General features: G+C 35.0%; 1 protein-coding gene across 13 annotated transcripts in view; it reads left to right on the top strand.

Annotated features, from left to right (window-relative positions):
* LOC126855830 (four and a half LIM domains protein 2) overlaps positions 1 to 14,431 on the top strand; it is a 108,276-nt gene that overhangs the window by 85,834 nt on the left and 8,011 nt on the right. For 10 of the 13 annotated variants that reach the window (XM_050603821.1, XM_050603815.1, XM_050603817.1 and 7 more), the window contains 2 exons: positions 7,291 to 7,491; positions 8,562 to 8,736. In XM_050603821.1, coding sequence (XP_050459778.1) covers positions 7,291 to 7,491; positions 8,562 to 8,736 — 376 coding nt within the window. Of the gene's footprint in view, positions 1 to 4,888; positions 5,324 to 7,290; positions 7,492 to 8,561; positions 8,737 to 11,873; positions 12,518 to 14,431 lie in introns of those variants that run through there. The other 3 variants (XM_050603822.1, XM_050603825.1, XM_050603824.1) reach the window with 3 other exon arrangements.

Raw genomic sequence — 14,431 nt, forward strand, 5'->3', positions numbered from 1 at the left:
ATTAAATAATTTATTAATTTATTATAATAATATTGAGAAAAATATACATATTATTTTATTGGTATCAATATTATAAATATCTTTCTTAGATATCATTTTGCACCAATATTCTTTTACATATCAAAACTCTTTTCTTGAAAAAAAAAGGAACTTGTAAAAAATAATAAAATAAATTTCTCTCATATATGCATATACAAAAAAATCCGTGGATATAATTTATAAATTTATTTTTCACAAGAAAATAAATTCCCATATAACATCATATGAAAAATTTAATGAAAAAAAAATTTCCGATTTATGGGAACTAATGTTAGATAATTATTTAAAAATAATACATTCAGTTTTTTCATTATATCTTCCAAAAGTAAAAGTAAGTCATTGGATTCGTGCAATTATGAAATTTGCAGCTTCTACTACAACACACTACACACAGAATATCATGGTCCTCCTTAAAGCTCGGAATCGATCTTGAAACGCAATAACGACGTGCAAGAAAATCTTTTACAGCATTTCGGCGAATACACAAATGTAAGAATCGTTCGCAATCGTCGTTCTTTTTTTACACCTCTTTCAGATGCATAATCAAGATTGTGAACAATTCACGAGCGATTAGATTGTCTTCTGGCACTCATTCAAAAATGCAATATATTCAGGTGACTGGTAATCGTAAATCTCATTTCATATAGTCGATTTATCCTTTTGTTCTCTTCCTTTCGAAATTTCGTTGATTTATGATAATAGCTATCATAAAGTTTCAAAAATTTTTCACAGCTACAATTTTGATTCTTCGTGGATTCTTTTTTATTTTTAATTTTTTTTTTTTTTTTTTTTAGACTTTATCATATTTCGATCTCAAAAATCAAATCTTGCTCTAAGAGCGCATGAGAAATTTATGGAAATGATGTTCGTAATTATATACCTAGATAAATCATTTTTCCTCGACAAAATGAAAATAAAATATGTTAGAAAAATTCCTTTATCAATCAAATATATTATATACATATAAAATAAAAACAAAATAATTTACTTTAAAAAATGACTAAGACGCCTGAAAGAGAGAAAGAAAGAACGAGAGAGAGGAATTATGCTAGGATTTATTCTGTGCGAAAAGTTTTATTCTTGGAACAATTTATTTGTCTATTTATCGAACTAAAGTTGTTTGCGATCAACGAAAAGCCATTTCGTCAACTATAAAAAAAAAAATTCTAAATTTGTTCACTTATGACGTTGTAATCGACAACAGCTGGTGGTAGCTATTATGATTTCATCGTAATTTATACAAGTTAAATTAAAAAAACAAGGGTTTACGCTTACAATTGAAGCATTTACAATTTACTATATTCAGAAAATCTTGCGTTTATAACTACGAGTAGGCTCCATGACGGATGGAGTCTTTTAATATCCAGTGTATTTGAGGCTTTGGCAACTAAAAATAATAATCGCCGTTGAATCGTTGGTTTTTTTTTTTTTTATTTCGTGCGGTCCAAGGTATCAATAAACATTACTTAACAAGGCACATTGGATAAACCATTGGGGGGAGTCAATTTGCTATCTTTATTTTTCGTATTACCGTGAGGGAAAAAAAAAAAATCTCGCTCGGATATGTTCAGAACACGTCGCGAGCGTGAAACAAGCCACTTCCGATCTTTCGCAATACTTGTTCCCAAAATATTTCGAATATTTGGCTCACGAAAATGAGCATTCGTTATTAAAGAATCCCACGCGCTTCTCCGTCCTCCGCAAAGATGTTTGACCACTTTCGAGAAATTAGTAGCCAAGTATTGACATTACAATAACGCAAATATATGAAAATCTGGTATACTGAGATTGCTGTTAAAAGTATATCATCATACGCAAACTATTAAACATGATTGTATATAAAATCAGATATCTCATATAATTGTTTTAAATTACATAAATATAATAATTCACTTTAAATATAAATTTTATTATTATTTAATTAATAAATTAAATATAAATATTAAATATAAAAAAAAGTCATAGGAGGTATCTCTTGTCTCATAAAACAAGGAGCTTTTGGCGCAATTGGCACTCAAGTTAATTAATATCACCCGTCTTGCTTAATTATATCAATAATTTCTGAAGCTTGCGAGGGGATCGATTTCGAGTGCTTTCACATTTCGGGACAGAATGCAAACGCCGTAACAAAACGCACTTGATATTTGCACGAAGCTCTCGGCGGTGCCGCGACGTTTATTGGTGCCGTGTGCCTCACGCGTGGGGTCTCCCAAAATATCAATCTCATACCCGTCTGCAAATAATATACGTATATATCGCGCGCGCGCGCGCATCCAGCACGACATTTACACGACGACGAAATTCGTTGTCGAAGAAAATCATCGGTGACCGCCCGCTTTCTTTTTCAAACGATAACGCCGACCGAATATTTTTAATTCCCCTCTTTTCAGACCCCACAAGATTATATTACCGATCGGTTGCACCCTCTATAATGGTATCCTGCGTTCTGAATTCTCATATTTCGATGTTTCAATTATTTACAAGCGGCTATATTTCGTCGCTTGCGATAATAATAATGATAGTATAACTTGGAATTATGCAAGATAAAATCGCATTGATTTACTGCAGTTGTTACGTTAAGTAATATATTTTAATCGTTAGAAGTAGTCGACAAATATTGTTAATACAATACAAAGCACTTCACATTTTTAAATTATGACACGAAAATAGATAATCATCTAAATAATGAAATATCGAAGCCTTATCATGATTCATTGATATACCAATCCCGCATACTAATTACTTTATATGCTACATAATATTGATTGATTTTTTTGCATTAAGACAATATAATTTTTTAAGAAAAGTTGATAAAGAGACGTTTTTTTTATTCTTTAATTATTTTTGAAATATCAAAAATTATGAATCGAGAAAATATTTCTTGCAATAAATCCCTTCTTCTTATATATTATTTTTATACATACATATATACATACAAGTGCGTATAAGAATATGTTGTGAAAAATAATATATAAAAATGCAAAAAGAGAATTTATTACAGAAAACAATTTTGATTCATAACTTTTGAATTTTAATAATTAAGGACATACATACATACATACATACATATATATATATATATATATATATATATATATATATATATATATATATTCTCTTATATATATATTCTCTTATTCTTATTATTTTTACAATTCGAGTTTAACGTTGACATTAATGCACGTGTAATTTCAAAATACAAACCGATCCGCGAGAATGTAACGGGCAAGTTTCCCCTATGCGTGGGTGGGTAGGAGATATTGGTGATGTGTGAAACATTCCGACCCAATTACTTCGCCGATTGCTCTCTCTCTCTCTCTCTCTCTCTCTCTCTCTCTCTCTCTCTCTCTACTTTTCGTTTCGATTCTATTTTTTCGCGCTCCCACGCACGCGCTCCGGAACCACCTGTTTGGCAGGAGATCAAGCCGCGACACTTTTTTTTCGGCAGATCCGAGGGGGAAAAAAAATCGATAGGATATTCTGAGTCACATCTTGTCGATCGCGCATTCCCGTTTCTATCGTGTAGTGTCGTGTAACCAGCAATCTGATACTGAAAACGACACACTCGACAAACACGTTAAAAGGATGCTCTCTCTATTTCGGTACTAGGTATATAAAAAAATACATAGAATACTCTAAAAACATGTCATCACGTAAACGTGTTATGGCAAAATCATCAAAAGTTTGAACGAAGGAGTGACACTCTTACGATTGATCGTAAACAGGCTATTTTATGATCGCTCGCCGTTGCTATTTATATGATTTATGGATCTGTTCATATTTTTACGCCTATATTAAATTCAAGCCGAAACTTTTACTTCAATGAGTTTTATACGGCAAGTTGTAAACAATACTTGCGAAGAGGACGCGATTTATTTGACCAGTCCGACCTAAAGCAAAAGTTATGAGCGCTTTTTTTAAATTTAATTAAAAAAATTCCTTTAATTAATTATATAATTTTATTAAATTCTTTAATTAATTATTTAGACTGATAAAACAATGATTATATATCAACATTTATATCATCTTAAAAACAATTGTTTCTCTTCGTATGATTTAAATAAAAGAGATATGTTCATAATCATCCTTGACTAGGTCGTTTCGATTGAGATCGATAATAACTCGTAGTCATAAAATTGCTAAATCCGATTATTCATAAAATATATTCGATCGTTCATCTGAAAAATAAATTCTCGCCGTGTATTTTCGTGACTGTCGCCCGCAATGATCGCAGTGGATGCGACATCAACAATTTAACACGGCGAATAAATCTGACTTTAAGTGTCTGGCCGCATTGCAGCTTCCCCGTTTCTTCCGCGATCGAAAAATCCTACATGCTCCGCGAGGAATTCGCAGCGAACTATATCGATCCTTCTTCGTTTCCCCGCGCGAATCAAAGCTACAGGATCTTCCAGAAATAAAAGGAAGATGGCAAGGAAAAAAAGGAAGGAGGGACGGAGATGTCATCGAGAAAATCGGCGATTGGTGAGAGAATCTCATGCCATGAGCGACGAGGAGAGCAGAATGAAGAAATTTGAGGAAGAAGAAAGAAAGACGAAGGGAAAGAGTAGACGGGCGTATCGTAGAAAAGTTGCACCCGGCACACTGCATCGAGATGTCAAGAGAAGGAGAGGCTAGCAGAAAGAGAGAGAGAGAGAGAGAGAGAGACGCCGGAACAGAAGGGTGGAGGAGGGAGAAGAGAGTCGTCGGACGGCAGGGAGGAGGGTGTGGAAGGACGACGGGGGGGGAAAGGGTGGCGAAGGGGAGGACGGCGGGACGCGCGCGGCGCGTTTCTGGAGTCGTCGGGACGCCGAAAATAGCGTCCCGATATGATGACGCCCGGAGTGCGGACCGATCCTAGATTTCAGTCAGTCAGTTCGCAAGCTCGAAAGCCGCTGAGCAGCAGTAAGCCCCGGACCAGTGGTCTCGCTGCTCCGATTACTTTTTTCCAAACCGACCGTCGAAAAACTCGCGGATTCTCTCGATCTTTTTCACCTCTCTCTCACTCTCTTTCTTTCCTTTTCTCTTTCGAGAGAGTCACAAACGCAACACTCCTTCAGATCTTACAGCTTAGAAGAGAGAGATCGCATCGTGACGGAGAAGACGGAAAAGGGTAAAGCACAGAGATGGCGGACGTAGACAGTGTAGTGTACACGACCACCGAGCGCAAGGTGCGCAAAGTGAAGAAGACGACCAAGCGTCGGGAGAGCAGCGACCAGAACGCGTCGGAGGTCACGATCACGGAGGTCGACAGCACGCAGAACAATCATCACGCCATCGAAGAGTATGTGCTGGCTGACGATATAGTCCGGCAGACCCGCAAAGCCTCTTTATCATTTCTTTCTTGCTCCTCTTAACGGCGATCCGTCATCGTCGTCATCATCGTGATCACCGGTCGATCAGCTCGCGACCCTTCAAGAACGTTAGCCCCAAAACACCGCGATAGCGACATAGTGACGGTAGCTTAAACAACGTAAATATTCGCGGTTCAAGCACCAAGCTGAGCTTGATTAAGTGAATCTTTTCCTTCGAGAAGTAAGATTATAGTCTAGAAAACGGTAATGAATCAATAAGAAAGGACCATTAAAAAATAATGAACTTTCTAATTTTAAGAAACTTAAAATCGATGAAATCTTAAAAAAATTTTTAAATTTAAATATTTCATATTAAAAACGCGGAAAAAAATGGCGTTCATGACAACTGTCACATTTTCATCGATGCAAATAAATATAGAGAACATTTTTATGAAGTATCGAAATTATCTTAAAAAAATTATATCGATCTTAATTTAATTCAATTTTATTTTATCTCCCTTTTTCTCTCTCTCTCTCGCTCTCTCGCTCTCTTTATAGTCGCGTAAACTAGTATTGCGTGGAAATTGAAGTATTAAATTTTTGCGATTTTTTTTACATTCGCGATTCGATTGTGCCTGAAAGTGCAAATTAATCTCGCAAACACTCTCCCCGTTCGCTCGTAACAAACTCGAAGCGATTTTACGAGCAGCCAAAAATACCCGTGAATAAAGAAAGATTAACTTTGGACACCGCGCGTTTTTATCTCGTCACGCAAGGATCACGCTTGCCATATCTAAAACGATATCACTCGCCGAGAATAATTTCCTCCGGATGTCCCCTGACATTTCGTGACTTCGAGCCGTAATTGTGACGTACGTACCTTGCCACATCCAGGTACTTCAGGAACTCGAGAAGACGTTCTACTTTCCTTAAATCATATATATCTTCTTATCAGTCTTTCAAAATATCATGATTTATTGCTTGTCAGATATTTACTTTATAACGAGTGTAAGATAGAAACGATCGCAATTTTTCTTTTCTGCAAAAATTAATGATTTCGCGAAGGCTGATAAAAAACATATAGGTGCCCTTAAGAAAGCAAAAAAGAACACTCGCTTGACCCGCGCGACAAAATAGCGATCGAGACAAGATTTGTACAGTCATACGCATGTCACGATAGATATGACTTTGTACAGAAATACTCAGCCAGCACATACAACAGCACTCATCCAAGGTACATATTACCAGCACGAACCAACGATTACGTTCGCCATAATCGCGCACAATCGAGAAAGCCGATCGAAGAACTCTCGACTAGACAGCAAAAAACACGTTAGGAAAACACAATGAGAGAAGCATGCAAAGCATTTTCTTACCGTGCTATCTCCGGGATTCCTGGACGTTTTACGCGTCGTTTTCTTTAAAATTATGAAAAAAAACGCCTTGAGAGACGACTACCGTGTGTGACTTTTCCTCTCACTGTATACCATCAAATTTCCACAACTAAGTGGAAACGTAGCCTGCTAAAAATGCATATCAAAAATTTAATTTAGACATAATTCTTGCGATTAGACTTCACTTAGAATTTTTCGAGCAAACTAATTTGTAGTTAGTGTTTAACCCGTGATTAAAATTTATACTTCTTGGGGATCATAATTAAATCTAGTATTAGGGCAAATTTTTAAAAATCGAGATTTGACGATAAGTATAGAATTATTAATATTGCATATTTAATATCACAATTAATATCGCAATAAAGTTGCCATTAAATATTTTCTTTCTTAAAACAAACGATTCGCATAAAGATATACATACAGAGCAATCACGAACTACTCAAATTTGAAGAATATTTAACATGTGATTCGATTCAGAATTAAATTTGAAAAAAAAAAAAGTACTGAGATTGACTTTTGACAAATACCTGTGAATTCTAAACGCTTGGTATTCGCATTTGCAGTTGATTTTCAGTGGCGAATACACAAAGGCGATGAACAAGGATTGGCATAGCGGCCATTTCTGTTGCTGGCAGTGCGACGAATCCCTAACAGGACAGCGTTACGTTCTCAGAGACGAGCATCCTTACTGCATTAAGTGCTACGAGAGCGTGTTCGCCAACGGCTGCGAGGAATGCGGCAAAATCATCGGCATTGACTCCAAGGTAAATATTTTTCTGTCACAAAAAGTATTTTATATGTTATTCGTTGAAACTCGAATCTCTCTACATTAATTTAAAAAAAAAAATCTAAATTTTTTCTCGAATGAAATAATTTTGTAAACAAAAGTCACAGTTTTTAGCCTTAAAATAATATATCAATCATATATATAAATGTGACAATAGCGAATAATTTCAAAACTCTATTCATATTATATATGAAAATAATACGTTTATTCCAACGAACGCGACAAAGTTTAAACTCCCGTAAAATTGTGTCCTTAACGTTCTTCAGCCTAAGTTATACGCTTTGACGCGTACGCGAACGATAAATTACTTTGACGTCGTACAGCCCAAAGACGCAATTAGCGGCCGTCGAATAATGACGAGACCAGGTGTCAATAGATGGAGAGGTATGGGCGTTGACTTACTCATTTCTAGAAATAGAAGCGATGATGCAGGTGCCGGGGTACCCGTGTATCAGCTCTCCGAGCACCGATTTCCGCTCTCTCTCTCTCTCTCTCTCTCTCTCTCTCTCTCTCTCTCTCTCTCTCTCTCTCTCTCTCTCTCTCTCTCTCTCTCTCTCTCGCACGCGCAATCGCCATTATTATACCGTTTCGTTCGCTCTTACGCGCAAAAAATCGTCGACCCATAGCGGGCGAGTGAGGACACGTTACTATCCTCGTGATCATCATCACCGTGTATTATATAATTACGTAATTTACATGATTAATAATTTTCACGAGAGGCATCCGCAACGGTTTCCGTTGAAATTATTAACTTTATCGAGATCCACGATATACTGTGTATTTAAGAAAGATTAATTAAGTCCTGCGATAAATCATTTTATGTAATTGTAAAGAGATTTCTGCGATTTTACGTCATTCTAAATGGGGCGAAAAATTTTTTTTCAGATACATCTGACAAAGGAGATTATCGTATAACAATAGTAACTGATTTTCAAAAATTACGAGTGTTACATATGTGCGAAATTGGGAAAAAAGAAAATAAATATAAATTGGAAAAGAAAAGAAAAAAAGATTAATATGAAATCAAATGTCACTTCTCGTTTTCAGGATCTGTCATATAAGGACAAGCACTGGCATGAAGCCTGCTTCCTCTGCAATAGGTGCAGAGTGTCCTTGGTGGACAAACAGTTTGGTAGCAAGTTGGACAAGATCTATTGCGGCAACTGCTACGACGCCCAATTCGCCAGCCGTTGCGATGGATGTGGCGAGATCTTCCGTGCTGGTACGTAATCTTTTTTATTATTGTATATCTAATGTTTCAATCGGAAGAAAACTCTTAACACATCACAGGACTTTGTAGCTGCTTTCTCAAATTATATTCATTGGATATTTATATCAACGCGGATATTACATTCGCTTGTAGCTATTTATAATACATGCACATGAGTAATGAGAATATAAAATTGTCATTTCTATTTAATTTTATATAAAAGGAATAAGCCGTTAAAATTTCACAGAACTTAAGATAATTGAAATCTTCCAAAATTTCATTTGAGAAAAATATTCTCTCTATTCTTGTGGATACTATTTATAATTGTGTATGTGTAATGACAACAACTTGTTTACAACGCGTACAAACATATATCGTTCCTGTCTCTTTCTCTCTCTCTCTCTCTCTTTCTCTTTTTCATCTCTCAAGCAAAAGTAGGAAAAATAGAAAGTTGAAATGCGCGTGTTCCAGAAACCTGAATTTCGTTACGGATTTTATGACTCGCTAATAATCTTTGCAATTTACTGCGCAATGTAAAAAATTTACAGCGTCATTAAATTCTAACAAAATTAAGCATGCTTCCGAAAAGTGATGCGAACGTAAAATTATAAAAATTTACATATATAAATATAGCATGTAATATGAAGCGGGCAACGTGATCGATATAATATAACCGATAAATACTTCGATTAACCAGCTCAATGTCCTCTTATTGAATAATCACACATCATTTGTCAAATAAAATGCGAATAAACGTGAAAATCATATAAAGTAAGATAGAGATACGGAGAGTTAATAATCACGATAAAGAATGAAAGGTCAAGCTGGCAACAAATCTCCTAGTAATTTCCACCTACAATCTTCATCATTAACACCTGTTCTTGATCGATCATTGGCGAATCGTTCCCAGACAGTGATTCATGGTGTCAGGTACGGAGCACGGACGATCGAGAAAGAGAAAAACAATATAGATCGTGCATTTGGTGTTTCTTATTAAGGTAACTGAGTCAAGGATACCCGAGACTCCAGACGCAGGCCAATTATTGTAAGCCGTTTTGAAATTGAGAGCGCGTCATTCTTTTTATTTCTAATTCGTCAGTCCTTTATTAGCGACGTTAAATTGTTCTGCATAAACATCTTAATTAAATTGCAACTACCTTTCGCTCTCGTTCTCAAAAATTTTATCCAAATTTTAACTGCGCAATCGATGGCTTATATTATAATATGGCTCACATTGATGCTTAAAAACTATTTCAGGAAGAAAGCACCCGTTGTTGTCTCCAAAACGACTAATTAACGTAAATGTTTCTATTCAAGATTAATATTACATAATTTCAATATTTAAGCGCTTAAAAGAGCGTGTAAATTTGCTTATTTTGATACCGATAAGATAAAAGATGTGAGAAAAATTCCTTCTCTAAATAGACTCGACGCAATTTGAAAATTTAGGCACTCGAAAAGATATGAACTCGAAGATGAGATAAAAGAGATGAGAGAAATTTATCTTGAATTTAAAAAGATTTAACTTTCTTTTTTTACGAAACAAAAGGCTATGTTTTTGATCTATCAAAAGATCGCAGAATAATTTTCATCCCGATAAATTATTACTTATCTCAATTATTAAATATAAATTATTATTACACATATACTAAATTATTACTTATATAAATTATTAAACAAACGCGTTTTCTATATAAAGAGATTTATATTAAAGATTTTATCATAATTGACATAATTGTCAAGATTCGGCTCGTGCTACTTTCGCAACGTATCCGCTCGTTAGGAATAATTTGCGTGACACATTGGGAAAGGTCAGACGGCGTGGGAGTCCAAGTGAATCTCAATTTCACCCTTGGCAGATAAAAAGGAGATATTAGAGTCGATTGAGGAATCGTCGGCGCGAATGATTCGGTGCCAGCACGTGTCCGGGACTCCACGCATATCAATCTTTGAAATCGTTTATAAAACGGGATCGGATTAATGATACCGCGAACATGCAATCTACCCGATATTTCTCTATCTCTGTCTCTTACTTGGATAGCGACTGAAGAATAAATTGAAGAAGAGGGTCTATAAAGTCTTATAAAGCAAATTTTCCGAATTACCAATTGAAAAAATAACAAAAAAAAAAAAAAGAAAAAGACTCGTTGATCGCTTACTGACTACAAAAGCCATTTTTCAAGATAAATTTTCGCACATCTTAGTTTATCAAAATGCGGATAATAATCTATAGACAGTAAAACGCGCGACTGATGATCGAGAAACATCATTAAAAAGAAAATAATTATTTTTACTCATAAAATTATTTCAATATGCTCCATTTTTCGCAACTGTTTAATTATAAGTCGATATTTAAAAAAATTAATCCATTTTCTTTTGAGATAAATTTCAATCTAGAATCATTATTTGTTATTTTTATTAATAGCGAAATTAATTCACGACAAATTTTTTCACACACATTCAATCATTTATTTATAATTCCAAGAATTTTAGCACCGCATTGATTTTTTTAGTTGAAGAGAAAAAACTGATTTGAGATCAGGCAGTATCCAGCATTGCTAAAATTGAGATCGTAATTCTGCGCAATCCTATATATGGTATGTCGCGTTAAGTGAATGCAATTCCAATTCACAGTTCAATCAATCGATGATCAAAGTTGACAATATGCCAGAATCCTTGAGAAACTGACTACGATAAAAATTCTAACGAAGAACGAAAAATGCGTTACAGTTAATAATATCAGTCACCGAAAAACTTAGAAATATTTAAATACTACTATTTAATTTCCATTCTATGTAAATGAGATAAATTTTATCATTTAAAAAAATTGTATATACACGGCAATAATCCGACAAGGTGTCGAGAAAGAGTAAATTTCTCTTGCCTGGAAAGGTGAATAGGTCAGAATCGAATTTCTAAATCGCAAAACTTTTTCGATCAGTGTGGCTCGGCGATTAAAATCCGAAGATGCGCAGGCAGATATAATCCGCGAATATAATCTGGGATAGTGTGGAATGCCTCTCTCGCTGGTTGTATAGCGATCAAGTTATCGTACGGTAACACACGTTGCGCCTGCTCGCAACGGTAACTCCAGCGAGAACCGAACAGCGGTCTGCCTTCAGTGGCTCGCAAGACCTCGGCCCAATCGCACACGCTCGATTCGCTACGTTTGATTATTCGGCGGCACCGGTTTTCTCTTTCTCTCCCCTTTCTTTCCTCGCGATTTATTTCGACGTTTCATTAATTCGATTACCGATTACTCTACGGGACAAACAAATGATTGAATTTATAACTCAGCATTAAAATGATAATTTAAATGAATCTTCGATGAGCAATCGTTCCGTTTAAAAAAAAAAACTTAATAATTAATTAATAATTAATAATTAAAAATAATCATTTATCCGCTCATCTGTCAATCATGATTGCAAGTCAGGCCCAATCGCGTTTGACGCGGAGCAACGAGTAAAGAAAGTTCTCTTTCGAAGAGTTCACGTTTCGTGTAAACTTTGCAATAGCCGGTGAATGCAAACGTGTTTGTTTGCATAAACATTTTGAGAGAAAGAGAAAGATTCGATAGCGAGAGGAAATATGGCCACCGACGCGTTGAGTGAGCGGCTGTCGAGCAAGCTGCACCTGCAAACGAAGACGGTGGGCGATGAGAGGATCAGGCGGGCAAAGGAGAAGGACGAGGATGTCGCGATCTTTAGCATGTTCCCTATGGAGGGCGATCCTAAGTTCAGATGCTGCCTCGGCAAGGATTGCCTGATCGGAGACCCGAAGAAAGCAGACCCAGGTGACGATCGCGACCATCGCGTTCGTTTCAAATGCGAATTATGCCGCAATGCTTTAATGATTAATATCTATATTATAATTAATATCTGAATATTATAACTATTTGATATATATATACTCTTGCTCTGACTTTGCAATGACGGCGCGAAAAATCACGGGAAAGAATTGAGACGGTTTTTTTTAGATGAGACGATGATATTTCTTATATCGGTCAGCTAAAAAAAAAAAAAAAACGCGGTGAATTCTTACTTGATTTGACAAAAATTTAATATCTAATATTTGACATGTTTGAATTTTAGGACGAGAATTAATAACGAGATGATAAACACCGTTAAAGTTTCGATACGATATTGATCGATTTGATATGATCTATCTATCCTCTTATACATGCATTGCAAAACGAGAATGGGGAGAGATAAAAATATGTTCTGTCAAAATTCTCCTAATAAAATCAGCTGATGCTTAATCAGAATCAGTTGGATAATGTATGTAGTGAAAGAAAGTGAAAGAAAAAAGAGAGAGAGAGAGAGATAAAGGGAGGGAGGAAGAGAGAGAGAGGAAGATAAAAAACCTCGAGCGTGACCTTATCAGGAAACATAAGCACATGCAGTTACTCAATTGTGTACAATGTGCATTCGGCCACCTTGCATCTGATACAAAGCTTTAATTCTCGAATAAACCGATAACGGATCGATGATAATGATGAGCATCCGCTTGACTTTATCGCAGCGTTTAGTTTACCCTGACGCTAATGCATTTGTTCTGCAATTATCCTTCGCTTTTATCATCAATGATAATGCTCGTGTGGAAGATTACCAGCGAATATCTCCGTCGCGTGTGGCTTACGTTTAAAATGGTTGCGTTTGAATCTGACAAATATTTACACAAAATCGCAGAACAAGCAGAGATCGAGGAAATCAGGATTTTGTGACGCATTAGACATTTTTTTTATTCTCTGAATTTAATCACGCGCGATACGCACAAAGATGTAGCTGGTAAATATGGTTATTCAAATCAGCCCCTCCATAATATCATCAACAAAAGGCACGCGAGAGATCATCTGTAAAAATAACTTTGATTTTTCGAGAGGAATGAGCCTATAAATCGTATCGTAATCTCGAGAAACCATTTAAAAAGACAATTTAATCTGATAAGCATAATAGGTTTTTTGCGAAAATAAAAAGACACTTATTTTCATGATTATATTTACATGCGCAAATTATTATAATAGTTTTGTTTTTATGAAAATAACTCATACTTAACGGTTAAATTAATAATGTTGATTTAATTTGTTAGGCAAATTAAATCATATTTCTTCGACATATTTCTTCTATGTCGCATTTGATACAAATAGATATCATCATTAAGTAAAAATAATAAGCATATAAATGAAAAAAAATCATGATTAAATATTAATTATAATAGCATTAAATAAAAATTATTATCGGGCTGCTGATTAAGTGAAAGCGCAAAAACGGTCATGAAATAAACAATAAACAATTAAAATATGATAATGGCATTCAATCAATTTGCATTTAATCTTTCTTGTAGACATACTAGCGCGATCTCATTGCTCCATCGAAGCTGCACGTCTATTGTTCAATGACAAGTTTTACAGTCGCTACGTGATTGAACTAAAAAGTCGGTTATGCTGACAGTTAGAAAAAATGACAAGATGTTTTTGCACGTCGTTATCTCTCATTACAAATTACTTTACAAAATTGAAGTCAACTTTTTCTCAACAAATAAATATCCACAAAATTGATTAAATATATTTTTTTTTTACAATTCATAATGATTTTTAAGTAAAAATGCATTTTATATTAAATATAATTTTATTTTTAATGAAAGAAAAATAAATATAATTTTTAAAATACTTCAATATTTATTCAAACATACATATTTTAAGTGACTC

The sequence above is a fragment of the Cataglyphis hispanica genome, chromosome 17 (assembly GCF_021464435.1).
Source record: "Cataglyphis hispanica isolate Lineage 1 chromosome 17, ULB_Chis1_1.0, whole genome shotgun sequence".
NCBI lineage: Eukaryota > Metazoa > Arthropoda > Insecta > Hymenoptera > Formicidae > Cataglyphis > Cataglyphis hispanica.